Source organism: Bos mutus, chromosome 4, assembly GCF_027580195.1.
Source record: "Bos mutus isolate GX-2022 chromosome 4, NWIPB_WYAK_1.1, whole genome shotgun sequence".
Lineage (NCBI taxonomy): Eukaryota > Metazoa > Chordata > Mammalia > Artiodactyla > Bovidae > Bos > Bos mutus.
Window position 1 is genome coordinate 25,624,248 of NC_091620.1, and position 21,736 is coordinate 25,645,983.

The 21,736-nt window shown below is 38.2% G+C and overlaps 1 protein-coding gene across 7 annotated transcripts in view; it reads right to left on the reverse strand.

The window, feature by feature from the left end:
* Window positions 1–21,736, reverse strand: part of NRF1 (nuclear respiratory factor 1) — a 130,787-nt gene that overhangs the window by 65,222 nt on the left and 43,829 nt on the right. For 6 of the 7 annotated variants that reach the window (XR_011463954.1, XM_070369235.1, XM_070369237.1 and 3 more), the window contains 3 exons: window positions 20,072–20,303; window positions 12,651–12,765; window positions 6,495–6,621 (listed from right to left, as the gene is read on the reverse strand). Coding sequence is in view for 6 of the 7 variants with exons in the window: in XM_070369235.1 (XP_070225336.1) it covers window positions 6,495–6,621; window positions 12,651–12,765; window positions 20,072–20,294 (465 nt within the window). In the remaining variant the exon portion in view is untranslated. Of the gene's footprint in view, window positions 1–6,494; window positions 6,622–12,650; window positions 12,766–14,448; window positions 14,531–20,071; window positions 20,304–21,736 lie in introns of those variants that run through there. The other variant, XM_070369238.1, reaches the window with a different exon arrangement.

Below are 21,736 nucleotides of genomic sequence, written 5' to 3' on the forward strand. Positions count from 1 at the left end.
AACTATAACTCATCTCACTTCTAAGACTGTGTATTTGTTTTCTTCATCCTTTTTCTCAATTAGTATGCTCGTTTATCTATTTCATTAGATTTTCATAGTTCAGTTCAGTCGCTCAGTCGTGTCCGACTCTTTGCAACCCCATGTACCGCCGCACACCAGGCCTCCATGTCCATCAGCAACTCCCGGAGCCCACCCAAAGCCATGTCCATTGAGTCGGTGATGCCATCCAACCATCTCATCCTCTGTCGTCCCCTTCTCCTACTGCCCTCAATCTTTCCCAGCATCAGGGTCTTTTCCAATGAGTCAGCTCTTCGCATCAGGTGGCCAAAGTATTGGAGTTTCAGCTTTAGCATCAGTCCTTCCAATGAGCACCCAAGACTGATCTCCTTTAGAATGGACTGGTTGGATCTCCTTGCAGTCCAAGGGACTCTCAAGAGTCTTCTCCAACACCACAGTTCAAAAGCATCAATTCTTCGGCGCTCAGCTTTCTTCACAGTCCGACTCTCACATCCATACGTGACCACTGGAAAAACCATAGCCTTGACTAGACGGACCTTTTTTGGCAAAGTAATGTCTCTGCTTTTGAATATGCTATCTAGATTGGTCATAACTTTTCTCCAAGGAGTAAGCATCTTTTAATTTCATGGCTGCAATCACCATCTGCAGTGATTTTGGAGCTCCAAAAAAATAAAGTCTGACACTGTTTCCACTGTTTCCCCATCTATTTCCCATGAAATGATGGGACCGGATGCCATGATCTTCGTTTTCTGAATGTTGAGCTCTAAGCCAACTTTTTCACTCTCCTCTTTCACCTTCATCAAGATGCTCTTTAGTTCTTCTTCACTTTCTGCCATAAAGGTGGTGTCATCTGCAAATCTGAGGTTATTGATATTTCTCCCAGCAATCTTGATTCCAGCCTGTGCTTCCTCCAGTCCAGCGTTTCTCATGATGTACCTTACATATAAGTTAAATAAGTAGGGTGACAACATATAGCCTTCATGTACTCCTTTTCCTGTTTGGAACCCGTCTGTTGTTCCATGTCCAGTTCTAACTGTTGCTTCCTGACCTGCATACAGATTTCTCAAGAGGCAGATCAGGTGGTCTGGTATTCCCATCTCTTTCATAATTTTCCACAGTTTATTGTGATCCACACAGTCAAAGGCTTTGGCATAGTCAAGAAAGCAGAAATAGATGTTTTACTGGAACTCTCTTGCTTTTTCCATGATCCAGAGGATGCTGGCAATTTGATCTCTGGTTCCTCTGCCTTTTCTAAAGCCAGCTTGAACATCTGGAAGTTGATGGTTCACGTATTGCTGAAGCCTGGCTTGAAGAATTTTAAGGATCACTTTACTAGCGTGTGAGATGAGTGCAATTGTGTGGTAGTTTGAGCATTCTTTGGCATTGCCTTTCTTTGGGATTGGAATGAAAACTGACCTTTTCAGTTCTGTGGCCACTGCTGAGTTTTCCAAATTTGCTGGCATACTGAGTGCAGCACTTTCATAGCATCATCTTTCACGATTTGAAATAGCTCAACTGGAATTCCATCACCTCCACTAGCTTTGTTCATAGTAATGCTTCCTAAGGCCCACTTGACTTCACATTCCAGGATGTCTGGCTCTAGGTGAGTGGTCACACCATCGTGATTATCTGAGTTGTGAAGATCTCTTTGGTACAGTTCTTCTGTGTATTCTTGCCACCTCTTCTTAGTATCTTCTGCTTCTATTAGGTCCATACCATTTCTGTCCTTTACTGAGCCCATCTTTCCATGAAATGTTCCCTTGGTATCTCTAATCTTCTTGAAGAGATCTCTAGTCTTTCCTATTCTATTGTTTTCCTCTATTTCTTTGCACTGATTGCTGAGGAAGGCTTTCTTATCTCTCCTTGCTATTCTTTGGAACTCTGCATTCAAATGGGTATATCTTTCCTTTTCTCCTTTGCTTTTCGCTTCTCTTCTTTTCATAGCTATTTGTAAGGCCTCCTCAGACAGCCATTTTGCTTTTTTGCATTTCTTTTCCATGGGGATGGTCTTGATCTCTGTCTCCTGTACAATGTCACGAACCTCCGTCCATAATTCATTAGGCACTCTGTCTATCAGATCTAGCCCCTTAAATCTATTTCTCACTTCCACTGTATAGTCATAAGGGATTTGATTTAGGTCATACCTGAATGGTCTAGTGGTTTTCTCCACTGTCTTTAATTTCAGTCTGAATTTGCCAATAAGGAGTTCATGATCTGAGCCACAGTCAGCTCCTGGTCTTGTTTTTGCTGACTGTATAGAGCTTCTCCATCTTTGGCTGCAAAGAATATAATCAATCTGATTTTGGTGTCGACCATCTAGTGATGTCCATGTGTAGAGTCTTCTCTTGTGTTGTTGGAAGAGGGTGTTTGCTATGACCAGTGCGTTCTCTTGGCAGAACTCTATTAGCCTTTGCCCTGATTCATTCTGTACTCCAAGGCCAAATTTGCTTGTTACTCCAGGTGTTTCTTGACTTCCTACTTTTGCATTCCAGTCCCCTATAATGAAAAGGACATCTTTTTTGGGTGTTAGTTCTAGAAGGTCTTGCAGGTCTTCATAGAACTGTTCATAGTACCATTTCTTCATAGAACTTTTTCATAGTACCATTTCTTAAATAACAATTCTGTTTACAAAATCATTAATTCCTTCTACATGTTTACTTACTGTATATCTTTCTCAGATGAAGTTTCTTTTCTTTCTTTCTTGTATACATAGAAAAAAAATAAAGGCAATAAACATGCTTTGGAGCATCTGTTTAGATCATAATTTTTAAGGCTATTTAAAATTTGTTTTTAAATAGTTCACAGATTAAGTTTTTCTCTTAAGTGTTTTTGTATACATATAAGTGATTGGCTTTGCTGTATAGCAGAAACTAACACCGGAGAAGGCAATGGCAACCCACTCCAGTACTCTTGCCTGGAAAATCCCATAGACGGAGGAGCCTAGTGGGCTGCAGTCTGTGGGGTCACTGAGTCAGACACGACTGAGCAACTTCACTTTCACTTTTCACTTTCATGCACTGGAGAAGGAAATGGCAACCCACTCCAGTATTCTTGCCTGGAGAATCCCAGGGACGGGGTAGCCTGGTGGGCTGCCATCTATGGGGTCGCACAGAGTCGGACATGACTGAAGCGACTTAGCAGCAGCAGCAGCAGAAACTAACACAACATTGTAAAACTACTACAGTAAAAGGTATTTTTAAATTTCCATGTGGCTGAAAATTTCTGTCAATCTTTCTTATATTAACTTCTAAATTTTCCATTCTTTAATAAAAAATATGACCTGTGTAATTTTCTATCTTTACAATTTATTAAGATTTACTTTGGGACCTAATAATAACACAGAGTCAATTCTTATAATCCATTCATGTAATTTTTCAAATATGGTATATTCTCCCTTAGTATGGTATCAATGTTAAATATGTTAACCTTTTATATTAACCTTATTAATTCTATTCTTCAGATATCTATATTCTTATTTATACTTTTCTTCCTTGAGTGACAAAGATATTAAAGACTCCTACTACCACTGTGGTTTCTATTTTTTTCCTCCCATTACTAATTTTTGATCTATATTCTTTGCTTTAATGTTGAGACATAAAAGGTTCATTATAAATTTATACTGCTTATCAATACTAAAGGACCTATGGTCCTCAGTTAAGACTCATTTGTCTTGAGAATTTGGCTTTGTCTGATATTAATGCTGTGATCCATGATTTATTTTTGTAGGGATTTGTCTGACATTTGCTTTGCTTATTGTTTTGCTTTTAAAATTTAAACATCCCAGTTCACCAGCCCCGAACATCCTGTATCATGCATCGATATTAAAAAAAAAAAGATGAAAGTAATATTAAAAAAAAAAAACAAAAAAAAAATTAACAGCTTTATTGAAATATAATTAATATGCCGTACATATTAGCTTCCTATGGTTGCCACAAAGTATTACAAACTTGGTGGCTTCTATCAACAGAAATTCATTCTGTTAGTTTCATAGGCCCAAGTTGTTGGCAGGGCTGGTTGTTCTGGAAGCTCTAGGGGAGGTACCATTTTCTCATCCTGCCTAGCTGCTGTTGAGCACATACTGCTTTGCTTCTGACCCGTTCCTTGCACCCAACCTCTTGCTTCCGCTGACACATCTCCACCTTCTGTATCAATCTCCTTTTGGCTCCCTCTTACATAAAGACACTGTGATTAGATTTAGGGCCTACCTGGATAATCCAGGGTGATCTGGATTATCTCAAAAATCTTTAACTTAACCACACCTGCAAAATCTTTTATGTCATATAAAGATTTGGATCTGTGTATCTTTGGGGGCCATTCATTATTCAACCTACCATACAATACCATACAATTCACCCATTTGAAGTGTATAATTTACTCTTTTAAATATTTGCACGGTCACGTAAGCATCATTATAATCTATCCCCCATGAAAGAAACTCCAAACTCACTAGCTGTCACTTTCTATTCCTCCATTCCCCCCCCCTTTCAAATCTGGCAACCACTAACCTACTTTCTGTCTCTTGAGATTTGACTACTCCAGATACTGCCCATAAGTGAAATCATACACTGTGTGGCCTTTTATGAATGGATTCTTCCACTTAGCACAATGCTTTCAAGGTTCATCCATATTGTAACATTTATCAGTACTTCATTCCTTTTCATTGCTAAGTAATACTATACCGGATGGATAATACAACTTTTTTTATCCATTCATCAGCAGATGAACATTTGGGTTATTTCCACTTTGTAGCTATTATGAATAATGCTTCTACAAATATAGTGCACTGGTTTTTATATATAAGTTTTGTTGCTATGAACACTGTATGTATAAGCTTTATTCTCAGCTCTTTTGTGTAAATGTAGGAGTAGAATTGTTGGGTTATATAGTAACTGTTCTTTTGATATTTTGAGAAATTACCAAATTGTTTTCCAAATCAGCTGCATCATTTTACATCTCTAACTGCAATGTATGGGGGTTCCAATTTCTTCACATCCCCATCAACATTTATTATTGTCCATCTTTTAAATTATATTCATCATAGTGGGCATGAAGTATCTCTCTGTAGTTCTGCTTTTCATTTCCCTAATGATTAAGTTATTTATCAAGTGCTCATGTGCTTGCTGGTCATTTCTATATTTTCTTTGGAAAAATATTTATACAGATTCTTTGCCATTTTAAATTCTGTTAATTGTCTTTTTTCTGTTTTTGGCCATGCTGCACGGCTTGCCGGGTCATCGTTTCCTGACCAGAGACTGAACCTATGCCTGCTGCAGTATAAGCACGAAGTCCTCTCCACTGAACACCAGGGCATTCCTGGATTAACTGTCTTGTCACTGCTGAGTTATAAGGGTTCCTTATATATTCTGGATACAAATTTCTATCAGATATATTTTGCCAATATTTTTTTCTTTCCCATTCTGTAGACTGTCTTTTCACTTTCTTGATGGTATCATTTGCAGCTACTTTAAACACTTGTGAGTCACTGTAAGTATGTCACATAAATTGAATAGAATTGGGGTTTGATGTGGATTGTTTCTGCTCCAATCTAAAATAAAATCTTTAACAATAATATAATTATAATATTTATATTATGGTTTATAACAGAATTAACTGGTTTCACTTCCATTACTTTGTTAGTCAGGTATAATTTTGAACTAGAAAGCCATCTACCACACTCCTCTCAGGAAAGGTCTTAATATGCGTCCTATTCTAGGGACTCAGGAATCTGAGGAAAAACTCAAACTCAAAAATGTTTAGAAAGAATCACAACATCTGTATATGGGGAAAAAAATACAATAAACAAAATCTCAACTGATTACTAATTCTGAACTCTTGAAATATCTATGTTCAGTATGGGGAAAATCTAATAAATTAATTTTAAGCTCAGAAATTTTATCCTAGTAAAAATAAAATGCAATTTAATTCTGGACAGATCATTATTCTATTAATGATTTAAAGTTACTTTATCCAAAGAAAGAACAATTCACATAGTAAAAGTATCCAAGAGTAAAATATTATTTTTATAAAGTTAGCTATAGATAGGGATATAATCAAAATATTCAACTATATTTCAACACTGAAGGATTAAATCAATTATTTGAAGAAATAAAAAGGATTTAAAATACGCAATTCAGATATCAGTGATCAGTAAAATGCCTCAGGAAGTTCACATCTTGAGAAAATACCATTTTGTTTCAGCAATTTTCCTACAAAATCTTGCACTGGTTTCTTAAGGAATACAATATCATTTTTTCCCATTGCATCTGATGAGGTAAAATAGCTTGCTATGAAAAGGAGAAACAGAAATGATCCATTTTACTTTGATCTGCATAAAGGAGTTTGAAAACCAGTCTCAATTCCCACCCCTGGATGAAGGGAAGATAAAATAACTATTGTGCTAGACAAAGGATCAAAAGAATGCGAACAACAACTCACAGAAAGCAAAGGGTATCTGAGAACACACACAGTTTTCTTACCACATTCTCCAAAGGAGCTGCGCCGAACACTTTAAAGACAGGGTTGGGTTTGGAGGGAGAGATACAAAGGACAATGGCTTGCTGTCCCACTCGAGTAGTATATTCATCTAGTGTGGCTCGAAGTTTCCTGAATTAGAGAACGAAAAGACAGAAATTATGTGACACAGACACAAGATTTCCTTTGACTTGAGACAATTTATTCTAATTAGGTATGTCTTCTTTTACCTGAATTGTGAAAAGGGTGTGTGTGAGGTTTAATATCCTGTTCAGCAGAAATATGTACATCCCTTTGTACTAAAGACCCGTGACTAGCCCACTGACATGAGAGTCTACCCCAGGACACAGCCGTGACACAATGTTGAATACAGACAGTATCATACTTCCTGATCTCAGCACCAAAAGTGTGCTGCTTATAATAATAAAGATTAATACTGAGATGTCCTCCTATAGACTTTACTATATCATCTCCATGCTTACTGAAGGGGCCTAAAATGAACTGCTTCTGATTTCTTTGACTGATATAATCATTGTTTATGTCTTGCTCCGATGCTCAGTCACGTCCAACTCTTTGCGACCCTATGGACTATAGCCTACCAGGCTCCTCAGTCCATGGGATTCTCTCAGCAAGAAAACTGGAGTGGGGTGCCATTTCCTCCTTCAGGCAATCTCCCTGACCCAGGGATTGAACCTGCATCTCTTGCGTCTCCTGCATTAGGAGGCTGATTCTTTACCACTGAGCACCTGGGAAGCCTATTTATATCTTACTACTTCAAAATGTTGTCATTTCCAGATTTTCACTGTGATATAAACAATAATTCTTAGTCCTGAAGTATTTTACAAATGAGGATGGAGTAAAAGAGCTTTTTCAAATACATCAGCACTGTATTAAACAGAAACACTGTCCTCTCCTGGAAGTTATGGGAGATTATTTTAAAGTTCTACATTCCATAATTCTTCTGTGAACACAGTCTACCCTGTCAAGGGACTGGTGAGTCATGTCATTTCAAATGAAGCAAAGCCAACAAATCACAAGAAAGTTTTCCATCTTTCTCCAAAAGCACTGTCTATGCCCCTTTTAGAAAAGATGGCTCTATAAAAAATATATTCAATTCCTCCTGCCTGTACTATCATTAAAGGTAGTAAGATTTATCATTAAAGGAAAGGAAATTTTTTTGCCCATCTAGTGGTATATAACCTCTGTGTTAAAAACTACCATTAAGTATTTTCTGGATTTTCCCTTCAGTTTCTTATAATCTTACGTTCTTAATATAGACTATATTTTCTAACTTTGGCCCCATATCATTTACAAGTGCTGGTACTCCATTTGGATTCAACATTCCAATAAACATCTTAACAATTTGGATATATAAAATACTACAAGAAGAAACTACTGAAACATTTTATAGACTAAATTTTTTATTATACATGAATGCATGTTGAGCAGCCTGTCAAAATATGAAGTCCTCCGTGAAACGCAGATGTGTAATAATCTTTCTTTGCAATCTACAAACTCTTCAGAAGAAATAAAAACAAGTGGAGGAAGTGATAGTGAAGTCGCTCAGTCATGTCCAACTCTTTGTGACCACATGGACTGTAGCCTACCAGGCTTCTCCATCCATGGGATTTTCCAGGCAAGAGTACTAGAGTGGATTGCCATTTCCTCCTCCAAGGGATCTTCCCAACCCAGGGATTGAACCTAAGTCTCCCGGTTTGCAGGCAGATGCTTTACCATCTGAGCCACCAGGGAAGCCAAGTAAAGGACCACATAGCAAACAAGAAATCCAGTGGCATTCCTTGAAACAATGATAAGAAAACACATTCACTGTCTCCAATTCCTCTCTTCCCATTCTCTCTTGAAGACCCTTTAATCCTTTCATCCTTACTGCTCCTCTGAAAACACATTATCAAGTTCAATCATGATCTCCATGTTGCTAAATTTAATGGTCAATTTGCATCTTAGTCAACCTGTCAGCACCATCTGATAGTGCTGATCACAAGTCCTCCTTCTTGAAACAATTTTTGCACTTGGTTTCCAAGACACCATTCTCCTGGTTTCCTCCTGACTCACTGGTCACTTCTTAGACTCTTTGATAGTTCCTTTCCTTTCTTTAACCCCTTCAGTGCACACTCATTCCCTCAGTTCAGTTCAGTTGCTCAGTTGTGTCCGACTCTTTGCAACCCCATGAATCTCAGCACACCAGGCCTCCCTGTCCATCACCAACTCCTGGAGTTCATTCAAATTCATGTCCATCAAGTCGGTGATGCCATCCAACCTTCTCATCCTCTGTCGTCCCCTTTTCCTCCTGCCCCTAATCCCTCCCAGCATCAGGGTCTTTTCCAATGAGTCAACTCTTCGCACGAGGTGGCCAAAGTATTGGAGTTTCAGCTTTAGTATCAGTCCTTCCAATGAACACCCAGGACTGATCTCCTTTAGGATGGACTGGTTGGATCTCCTTGCAGTCCAAGGGACTCTCAAGAGTCTTCTCCAACACCACAGTTCAAAAGCATCAATTCTTCGGTGCTCAGCTTTCTTCACAGTCGAACTCTCACATCCATACATGACCACTGGAAAAACCATAGCCTTGACTAGATGGACTTTTGTTGGCAAAGTGATGTCTCTGCTTTTCAATATGCTATCTAGGTTGGTCATAACTTTTCTTCCAAGGAGTAAGCATCTTTTAATTTCATGGCTGCAATCACCATCTGCAGTGATTTTGGAGCCCCCAAAAATAAAGTCTGACACTATTTCCACTGTTTCCCCATCTATTTCCCATGAAGTGATGGGACCAGATGCCATGATCTTCGTTTTCTGAATGTTGAGCTTTAAGCCAACTTTTTCACTCTCCTCTTTCACTTTCATCAAGAGGCTTTTTAGTTCCTCTTCACTTTCTGCCATAAGGGTGGTGTCATCTGCATATCTGAGGTTATTGATATTTCTCCTGGCAATCTTGATTCCAGCTTGTGCTTCTTCCAGTCCAGCATTTCTCATGATGTACTCTGCATATAAGTTAAATAAGCAGAGTGACAACATTCAGCCTTGATATACTCTTTTTCCTATTTGGAACCAGTCTGATGTTCCATGTTCAGTTCTAAATGTTGCTTCCTGAGCTGCATATAGGTTTCTCAAGAGGCTCCCTTAAAAGAAATGGAGTAGCCATCATGGTCAACAAAAGAGTCTGAAATGCAGTACTTGGATGCAATCTCAAAAATGACAGAATGATCTCTGTTCATTTCCAAGGCAAACCATTCAATACCACGGTAATCCAAGCCTATGGTCCAACCAGTAACACTGAAGAAGCTGAAGTTGAATGGTTCTATGAAGACCTATAAGACCTAGAACTAACACCCAAAAAAGATGTCCTTTTCATTATAGGGGACTGGAATGCAAAAGTAGGAAGTCAACAAACACCTGGAGTAACAAGCAAATTTGGCTTTGGAGTACGGAATGAAGCAGGGCAAAGGCTAATAGAGTTTTGCCAACAGAACGCACTGGACATAGCAAACACCCTCTTTCAACAACACAAGAGAAGACTCTACACGTGGACATCACCAGATGGTCAACACCGAAATCAGAATGATTATATTCTTTGCAGCCAAAGATGGAGAAGCTCTATACAGTCAGCAAAAACAAGACCAGGAGCTGACTGTGACTCAGATCATGAACTCCTTATTGCCAAATTCAGACTGAAATTAAAGACAGTGGAGAAAACCACTAGACCATTCAGGTATGACCTAAATCAAATCCTTTATGATTATACAGTGGAAGCGAGAAATAGATTTAAGGGACTAGATCTGATAGACAGAGTGCCTGATGAATTATGGACGGAAGTTCGTGACATTGTACAGGAGACAGAGATCAAGACCATCCCCATGGAAAAGAAATGCAAAAAGCAAAATGGCTGTCTGAGGAGGCCTTACAAATAGCTGTGAAAAGAAGAGAAGCGAAAAGCAAAGGAGAAAAGGAAAGATATACCCATTTGAATGCAGAGTTCCAAAGAATAGCAAGGAGAGGTAAGAAAGCCTTCCTCAGTGATCAGTGCAAAGAAATAGGGGAAAACAACAGAATGGGAAAGACTAGAGATCTTGTCAAAAAAATTAAAGATACCAAGGGAACATTTCATGGAAAGATGGGCTCAATAAAGGAAAGAAATGGTATGGACCTAACAGAAGCAGAAGATATTAAGAAGAGGTGGCAACAATACTTACAAGAACTGTACAAAAAAGAGCTTCATGACCCAGACAATCATGATGGTGTGATCACTCACCTAGAGCCAGACATCCTGGAATGTGAAGTCAAGTGGGCCTTAGAAAGCATCACTATGAACAAAGTTAGTGGAGGTGATGGAATTCCAGTTGAGCTATTTCAAATAGTGAAAAATGATGCTATGAAAGTGCTGCACTCAGTATGCCAGCAAATTTGGAAAACTCAGCAGTGGCCACAGGACTGGAAAAGGTCAGTTTTCATTCCAAGCCCAAAGAAAGGCAATCCGAAAGAATGTTCCAACTACCGCACAATTGCACTCATGTCACACGCTAGCAAAGTAATTCTCAAAAATTCTCCAAGCCAGGCTTCAGCAATACGTGAACTGTGAATTTCCAGATGTTCAAGCTGGTTTTAGAAGAGGCAGAGGAACCAGAGATCAAATTGCCAGCATCCACTGGATCATCAAAAAAGCAAGAGAGTTCCAGAAAAACATCTATTTCTGCTTTCTTGACTATGCCAAAGCCTTTGACTGTGTGGATCACTCATTCCTAGTCTGCTTCAAATGCTATGTATGTGCTTCTATCTTCAGCCTTGCTTTCATTCTTGTACCCTCAGTCTATTCTCAACACAGTAGCCTGGGTGATACTTTTAAAATATAAGTTAGATTATATCATTGTTTTAATCAAAAGTCTTCATTGACTTCCTATGTCACTTAGAGTAAGAGTCAAAGCCCTTAGACTGGTCCAGAAGACGCCATGGCGTGGCTTTCCACTACTATTATGACCACACCTCTTCTCATTCTTTCTCTAGCTGCTCCTCAAACATACCTAAGACATGCCTTCCCACTTCAGAACCTTTGCTTTTACTACCCATCAGCCCCAAAAGTTCTTCCTGTAGATATCAACATGGTTTCCCTTAAAATTACTTCAGGTCTCTGTTCAAAGGTTGCCTTAACAAAGATCATTTCTATAGAAAAATAAAAACTACCATATCCCTCCCAATCCTCTAACCTTTCTATTTTATTTTGCCTTTTTTTTTTTTTTTTTTACTTTTCATCATCTGATGTATCATATATTTCTTATTCCCTCCACTAGAATATAAGCTCTTTAATTTATCTTGTTAGCTGTTAGGTTCCCAAGGCCCAGAACAATAGCTGGCACATGGCAGGCATATATTAATAAATTTTCTCTGAATGAAATAATATAATTCTATACATCTATACAGGGAAGTTAGGGCTTCCCTGGTGGCTCAGTGGTAAAGCATCTTCCAATGCAGGAGACATGGGTTCAATTCCTGGGTCAGGAAGATACGCTAGAGAAGGAAATGGCAACCTACTCCAGTATTCCCGCCTAAGGAAATCCCATGGACAGAAGAGCCTGGTGGGCTGCAGATTACGGAGTCACAAAAGAGGCTAATAAGACCCAGCAACTAAACAACAACATACATCTGTTAATCATAGTTACAGTTTCATTTATTTTTGTTTAGAGTACCTTAAAGTCTAATTCTGTCATGAAAGAATTTAATTTGGTATCCCTTGATGAAGGGCTTCCCTGGTAGCTCAGCTTGTGAAGAACCTGCCTGCTGGGTTCAATTCCTGGGTTGGGAGGATCCCCTGGAGAAGGGGTAGGCTATCCTTTCCAGTATTCTTAGGCTTCCCCGGTGGCTAAGACAGTAAAGAATCCACCTGCAATGTGAGAGACCTGGGTTTGATCCCGGGTTGGAAAGAGCCCCTGGAGGAGGGCATGGCAACCCACTCCAGTGTTTTTGCCTGGACAATCCCCATGGACAGAGGAGCCTGGTGGGCTACGGTCCATGGAGTCACAAAGTCGGACATGACTGAGCGACTAAGCACAGCACACCACATCCCCTGATGAACCTAATAAGGTATATTCTGTCATCCATACCATAAAGTATTTGAGGAACAGCAACAATATGGATAAGGAAGCCCTCACCTAAGCAAACGTGTTTGCTGTCTCTTCCGGATAGATGGATTAGATTCAAACACATGAGGACGTTTCCGTTTCTTTCCTGTTGCCACAGCAGCAGCAGCAGCCATTCCCACAGGACCTGAAACAATAACATATGTGCTGAGACCAGGCAGAGTCTGTTAACTGCACCAAGCAGAAAACAATTAGATGTACAAAAAAGTAGCATTTATTTCCTAGTATATTATCAATAAGTATAGAATATTACTGATAACCAACAATATACTTCACTCCTATTCAACATGGATCATATTTTAATTTACCATTAAAACTTACAATGAAGATTTTTAAAAAGTTAATGACTTACACCTCCCCACCACATACTAGCTTGAATTTTATATAATGTTTTTTGTTTTATCAGCATATCCGTACTGTTAAGGCAATATTCTCAAAGGTGCTAGATGAAATAGCACCAGAGAGGAAGAGCTTGCCAAGACAAAAAAAGTTACAGATTTCAAATTTCATTTCCATTCCTGGGCCCCTCTTTCCGTTACAAGGCACTGACAAGTTAGAAAGTCAGAGATAATCACTCATATTTGGAACCCCAACCCTACCACCACCACCACATATTAAGAGGACTATCTAGAAGAATACCGTCTTAAGTGGAAAATTTTTTGTTATATATCTGAGAATTATGCCCTAAATGGAACTGTTAACCACAAGGTCATGTTGATGAAAGCATCCCGGAAGGAAAGTAATAAAAACTGTCGTACTCTAAGGGGAAAATGTTAATAAGATTTGGTCTGGTTTGCCCTGAAACTAATGACTAAAACAAAGGGTAGGCCTTAAGGAATTATTAGTCTCTGATTCACCCAATCTCAACATATCAGTGGCATTCCTTTTATTTTTTAAAACAGACAAACCATCTTTATTTGTGAACCCCCTAAAAGGTTTAAATGAAAATCAGGTTTAAGTGCTCACATTTATCCTGGCATATTATGTTCTATAAATGGCTCAATTACAATAGGCCTCCCTGAAAATCTAGATGAGCCTCTCTACATGTTATTTAGTAGTATACTCAGTCTGACTTAAATAAAACCTCTCTAAAGAAGACTCTTGAGAGTCCCTTGGACTGCAAGGAGATCCAACCAGTCCATTCTAAAGGAGATCAGTCCTGGGTGTTCATTGGAAGGACTGATGCTAAAGCTGAAACTCCAGTACTTTGGCCACCTCATGTGAAGAGTTGACTCACTGGAAAAGACCCTGATGCTGGGAGGGATTGAGGGCAGGAGGAGAAGGGGACGACAGAGGATGAGATGGCTGGATGGCATCACCGACTCGATGGACATGAGTTTGGGTGAACTCCGGGAGTTGGTGATGGACAGGGAGGCCTGGCATGCTGCAATTCATGGGGTCGCAAAGAGTCGGACACGACTGAGCGACTGAACTGAACTCAAAGAGCCCCAAAATAAGCAAGAAATAAGGTAATGCCTTTTACCTTCCTTTCCATTATAAACAAACAGCTGGTAGAAGAAAAAATATTACTGATGCATTTTTTTCTAACATTTAATTGTTTAAACTGTGGTAATGACACAACATATGAGATCCACCGTCTCAACAAACTTTAAGTCTGTTAACTACAGACACAATGTTGTAGAGCAGATCTCTAGAACTATTCATCGTGACTGAAGATGACTGAAACTTTATGTTCTTTAATGGCAACTCCCCATTTCCACACCCCAGCCCCGGCCAACCCCATTCTACTATATGCAGAGGAGAATAAGAGTTTGAATATGATACTTCATGTAAGTAAATCATGCAGTACCTGTCCTTTTAACCTGGTATATGTTACTTAACATAATGCCCTCAAGGTTCATCCATGTTGTCATATATGGTAGGATTTCCTCCTTTTTAAAAAAAAAAAAAAAAAAAAGCTAAATAATATTCCATACATACATACCACATTTTCTTTATCTATTCATCTGGAGAAGGGACTGGCAACCCACTCCAGTGTTCTTGCCTGGAGAATTCTATGGACAGGGAAGCCTGTTGGGCTACAGTCCATGGGGCCACAAAGAGTCACACATGACTGAGTGACTAACACACATTCATCTGTCAATGGAAATTTAGATTGTTTCCACATCTTGACTACTGTGAATAATGCTTCAGTGAACACAGCAGTGCCAATACCTCCATGAGATCCTGATGTCAATTCTTTTGAATAAACATCCATAGGAAGAACTGGATCATATGGTAATTCTATCTTTAATTTTGGGGGAGGACTTTCATACTGTTTTTCATAGGGGCTGTATCATTTTACATTTCTACCAACAACATATAAGGGTTCCCATTTCTCCATATCCATGCCAACACTTATTTTTTTGTTTTCTGGTAACAGCCATGTTAACAGGCGTGAGGCAGTATCTCATCATGGTTTTGATTTGCATTTCCCTGATGATTAGTGATGCTGAGCATCTTTTCATACACTTATTGACCATTTGTATGCCTTCTTTAGGAAGATGTCTACTCAAGTCTTTTGTCCATTTTTTAATCAGGTTGCCATTATGTTACTGAGTTGTGTGAGTCCAACATTTTTATTATTATTATTATATTAGAAGTTTCAAATATATTTTTTAAAAACTTTAAAATACATAGCAAAGTTGAAAGAATTTTATAGTGAACATTCACCTATCTACCAACTAGATTCTACTAATATTTTACTATATGGATCTATCCACCTTCCTACCCATTCATCAACCCATGTTGGGTTTTTTAAAATACATTTCAAAGTAAACTACAGTATGATCCCACTATATACTTCAGTAGAAGTATCATTAGCTAGAGTTCAATATTTGTAAGTTTTTTCTTTTGAGATAAAATCTACATATAACAAAATGTACAAATCATTCAATAAATTTTTTTAAAAACATACAACTATGAAACCCAAACCCCTACTAAGATATGTAACATCATCACTACAAATAGTTCTCTCCTGTACCTTCCCATCAGTTCTTCTCTGTACTTCCCACCATAAGGACACAATTCTTGTTTGTTTCACCCTACATTAATTTTGCCTATTCTGCTGTTGCTACAGCTGCTAAGTCGCTTCAGTCGTGTCTGACTCTGTGCGACCCCATAGACGGCAGCCCACCAGGCTCCACCGTCCCTGGGATTCTCCAGGCAAGAACACTGAAGTGGGTCGCCATTTCCTTCTCCAATGAATGAAAGTGAAAAGTGAAAGTGAAGTCGCTCAGTCGTGTCCAACTCTGTGCGATGCCATTGACGGCAGCCCACCAGGCTCCCCCGTCCCTGGGATTCTCCAGGCAAGAACACTGGAGTGGGTTGCCATTTCCTTCTCCAATGAATGAAAGTGAAAAGTGAAAGTGAAATTGCTCAGTCGTGTCTGACTCTTTGTGACCCCATGGACTGCAGCACATCAGACCTCCCTGTCGATCACCAACTCCCGGAGTTTGCTCAAATTCATGTCCATATTTATATAAAAATAAATAATATTTATTAATTCTAAATTTTATTTTTAAATACCTTTTTATATGAATGTTTATTTTGAAATGTTTAACTTAATAAATCCTATCAAGAACAACCTATTCCCTCTTTCCTAGGAAATAAACCCTATTTATTTATTTATCTGGCTGCACCAGGTCTTGGTTGCAGCACATTCGATCTTTGTTGTGGTGGCATGCAAACTCTTAGTTGTAGCATGTGGGATCTAGTTCCCTGACCAGAGATCAAATCTGGGTCCCCAGGATTGGGAGGGCAGAGCTTTAGCCTCTGGACCAACAGGGAAGACCTGATTCTAAAATTTAAATGGAAATGCAAAGGGCTAAAAACAGCCAAAGCAATTTCTGAAGATTTTAAAAAGGAAGCAGGGGCACTCATCCTACCAAGTACCAATAGTTACTATAAGGCTACAATCCCTTATGACAGTGTAGAACTGACTGAAAAGATAGACAAATAAATCAACATAACTTACTCGAGAGTTCACAAACACCTTGCTGTGTCAAAAGACAGAGGTGGGAAAAGGATGGATGATTAAAGATCTGGTGTCGGAGCAACTGACTGTCTGCATGCAAAAATAGTCAAAGTAGATCGATACATCATACTATACAAGAAAATAAATTCCAGGTAGCTTAAAGGCTTAAATGTTAAACAAAAACATCAATAAAATAACAACAAACTATGTAACTTCTACAATAAACTACTGGAAAGTATTTACAAACACAGGGTTAAGAAGAACTGCTTAAACAAAACTCCAAAAGGATAAAACACCAGTAACTGCACAATGATATAAATCCAAACCACTATGAACAAAAAGAAATAACAAAAAATTGGGCGGGGAGTGGACAACTAAGAGAAGAAGATAATTACAATAAATATTCACCAAGAAAAGATTAGTGCTAAGAAAAAATCAGTAACTCAAAAAAAAACCTGGGAAAATGGACAAAGGAAAATATGCAAAATAAGAATAGTCAATAAAGTTCTGAGATAATACTCTATTTTATTTTCCTGCACTGGCTGGAATCTCTTGCTCAAACAAGCATATTAAACCAACACTGAGATACTATTTCATACCCATCAGACTGGCAAAAATAAAAACAATTGACAATACCAAACGTGGCGAGGATGAGAAGCAAAAGGCGCTTGAGTACACTGCTGGTGGGAATGCAAACAAATAAAAGTATTTGGAAAGACATTTGGGATACCCAGTAAAGTTGAAAATGTGCCTATCTTTGCCCTCCTGAGTATACCCTGAAGCAGCGTTTTTCAAACTATGAGTAGTTTTTTCTTTGTTTTAATAACATGGAATAAAGTGAAAGATATCAGAACATATCAAAGAGTGTGTTACTTGCAGTAGAAGTTAAGTATCACTTCATGAGAAATTGTTATTTCAATTATATGTGCGTATTTATTCTAGATCACAATGTATTACTGTGGCACACTGTCAAAAGAAGTTTGAAAACCAAAGCCAAGAGCTCTCTCTCAATATGTACAAGAAAACATACAAAATAATTTTTATTTGTAGCAACTGTAAATAGTAAAAGATTATAGACAACCTAAGTGTTCTCCCAATATATGACACATTCAGATAATGAATGGATACTAAATAACAGTTAAAATGAAAATTATCCAGCCATATTATCAACATAAATAAATCTCAGAAAAATAATACTGCATGAAATAAACACTTTTAGACAAACAATACCAGAGTGATACCATTTATATATAATTTAAAACATGCAAGTGAAAGTGAAGGTCACTCAGTCTGACTCTTTGTGACCCCATGGACCATACAGTCCATGGAATTCTCCAGGCCAGAATACTGGAGTGGGTATCCCTTCTCCAGGGGAATCTTCCTGACCCAGGGATCGAACCCAGGTCTCCCGCATTGCAGGCGGATTTTTTACCAGCAGAGCCTCAAGGGAAGCCAAAAACATGCAAAAACAATGCTAAATATTGTTTACTGATACACACAAAAAAATATGAAAGAAATCCAAGAGAATGATGATGATCAAATTCAGAATAGTGGTTACTTCAGCAGAGGGAGACAAGGAAACAGGAATAGAAAAAGAGGGTAACCAGCTACCCTTCCCTCTCCATTTAAAGTTCATTATATTCCTCAGAGAACTCAGTGGTTTTGAAATTATTTAACTTGGTTATATGTACCCTTCTTCCTATCACTGGTCTGTAAGGTCCTTTAGGATCAAGTTCTTGCCTGTCTTGTTTATAGTGTCTATGTATACTAATATAAAGTATGTAATAATTTCTCAATCACTGTTGAATGATTAAATCATTTCTATCAGTTGGGCCTCAGTTTCCACATCTGCCACATAAGAGGGTTAAAGTTCTTTGCTAATCTTAACACTATGACAATGCAGTACTGTATTATAGCAAAACTATGTCTCAAAAACACCTTCCTTCCTAGGAAAGAAGTTGACTTTGATTCATTATGTTAGGATGCCCTCTTCTGGGAAGTATAAAAATTTCAAAATATATCTCACAAACATGTTTTATGTATTTTGCCACTAAATCTTATTTTTAAATTCACTATTTCAGAAAAATACAGTGGGTAACAACAGACAGCAAAAGTTTATTTTCATTGTAACTGTCTTCTTTCACTTAAATACAGCATATACATTTTAAAAAAATGTAGTACTTTGGCTATTTCTAATCATTGATTTCTTGTCCATCTTTTCCTAAGTATCTTCAAAAGCAGTGTTCCTTATACAATATTAGATCCATCCAGATATGTAAGTTTACACTTACATACAGTGTAAACTGTAAAGAGAATGATACAAAATATCACCCAGCTTTAAGTCATTTAGGGGCCCAGAAAATCTCAAAACCTTAAACTGGATTAAGATCATCCAGGATTGCTAGTGCCCAGGCACTGGCAGAAGCAAACAAAAATCCTCGCTAGAAGACAATAATATTATTCTAGATCCCAAATTATTCTAAAAATAGTTTCCTAAACACACACACATCCAGCATTCATCCAAATAGAACCAGAACATGAGGAGAAAAACCAACATAAAGCAAGCTGGATATAAGAGGGAAAATTAATATTAAGTATGTATGAAACAAAAATAATAGCACAAGTACATCTAACTTCTAAACTAACAAGAAAAAAAATGAAAAAATAAAAAACAAAAACACCTTTTAATCACTCCAAAAGAAAATCGAAAGGAAAGTAAACAGGACAATGAGAAAGCATATAGTAAACATGATAAATTTAAACCCAAATATATCAGTGATTACATTTAACGTAAATCGACTAAATGAGTTAAAAGTAGGGCTTCCTTGGTGGCTAAGATGGTAAAGAATCTGCCTCCAATGCAAGAGACCCGGGTTGGATCCCTAGATGGGGAAGATCCCCTGGAGAAGGAAATGAAAACCCACTCCAGTATTCTTACCTGGGAAATCCCACGGACAGAATAGCCTGGTGGGCTACAGTCCAAGGGGTCACAAAGAGTCGCATATGACTGAGCTGTTGAGTTAAAAGTAAAGAGTACTGGAATGGATGAAAAGGCAAAACCAAAGTTCATGTCATTATATATGACATGTTCATGTTCATGTTACAGTATATGAGTCTAGAACCTAAGTACATGGATCTAAGTATATATGTCACAAGTATATAAGTCTAGAACCTAAGTCTCAGTGTAATACAGGTACAAGTTGAAAATGCAAGGCTTTTCACACAAGAACCTAAAATGCAAGGCTTTTCACACAAGAACCAAAGTATATATGTCACAGTATATGAGTCTGGAACCTAAGTCTCAGTGTAATACAGGTACAAGTTGAAAATACAAGGCTTTAAAAAAATCATGAAGATACGATATGAAGATATCTGAATGCCTGTATCCTTGGCTCTTTCAGATAAGCACAGTACCAGAGTTAAGCCAAAAATGAAGAGATTCCAATCCAAACATTACCTGCAGCAGCCAGATGGGCTGTTACCTCATCAGCCGCTGTGGAGTTAAGTATGTCTGAATCGTCATACGAGGTGTCCTCAGGAGAAGAGGGTGAGTCTTCATCAGCACTCAACATACTGTGTTCGGTGTAGGTGGCCACATGGACCTGCTGAACTTGTTGGGCCACTGCGTGAGCTTCTATGGTAGCCATGTGCTCAGTTTGGGTCACTCCGTGTTCCTCCATGAAGATCCACTATTGGAAAAAAAGGTAAAGAACAGGATTCAGTATGTAATACAGGTTAATACTTAAACTAAGAAAGACTTTCCTCAAGGGAAGAGGAACTTCGACAAGCCTTTCATTTTACTATATACCTCACCACACCAAATCATAGGAAATGGGCAGCATCATTACCGTATGACATAAAAATGGTAGAACATTTTCCTTGCATGAAACTATTCTGATGGAAATTCACTGCGTTAATTTTATATTTAAAGTCACAAAACAATAAATATCTTTGGTATTATCCCTAATGATAAAAAAGATATTTAAAAGGTCCTGGTGACTTGCATTTGACACTGTGCACATAAAAACGGTAAGTAAAGTACTTAACAGTTCCTTTGTAATTTAAACACATATAGGAGCTAAACATTTTTTTCCCAAACTGTGATCATTCAAATTGGTTTTTCTGCTTGTAACACTGTGTTTCTTATACACCCTGAAATGACACAGTAACAGGACTAAGGTATGCTCTCCTACAGACAGCACTTAATGCTCTGTTCTCTCTTCCCCCTGCCCTAACATACAGAGAGGTACATTATCCTTAACAATCTTTTGAAGCATACATACATATGTATGATTTAAAATAAAAATAGGTTCACAATACGTACATTATTCTGTGACAAGATATCTGGACATTTTGACATGTCAAAACAGACACACACCTTTCTATATAGCTGAAGAATACTTCACTTGATTGATTATTGATGTGCCATAATTATGCAATCAATCACCTACTGATACATAGGAAAGTGAAAGCATTAGTCACCCAGTTGTATCTGGCTCTTTGCGACCCCATGGACTGTAGCCCGCCAGCTCCTCTGTCCGTGGGATTCTCCAGGCAAGAACACTGGAGTGGGTTGCCATTCCCTTCTCCAGGGGATTTTCCTGACCCAGGAAAAGAATCCAGGTCTCCCAGGGAGATTTAGCATCCGAGCCACCTGGGAAGCCATGATATATAGGAAGGCAGCTTCCATATTTTTGCTACTATAAACATCAGTGAAGTGAACTTCCTTTTATATCAAACTATGCATATCAGTTTCTCAAAAAACTTTCAGAAGAATTACCATATGATCCAGCAATTCCACACTTCTGGGTACTATATATGCTGGGAGAACTGAAAGGAGGGTCTGAAAAGGCTTTTTGTACACTGATGTTCACAGCAGCATTATTCACAATGGCCAAAAGGTGGAAGCAACTAACTATCCACCAATAGATGAATGGGTAACAAAATGTGGACAAACCTCCAATTAAAAATAAATTTACAAAACTAATTAAAAAATAAAATGAATTTGAACCTTAAAAAAAAGTGGACACAAGAACAGTGGAATGTTAGTCTTAAAAAGGAAGAAATGCAAACTATGAATAGAGGGCATCTTTTTCAACTTGATAAAAAAAAATAATCTAAC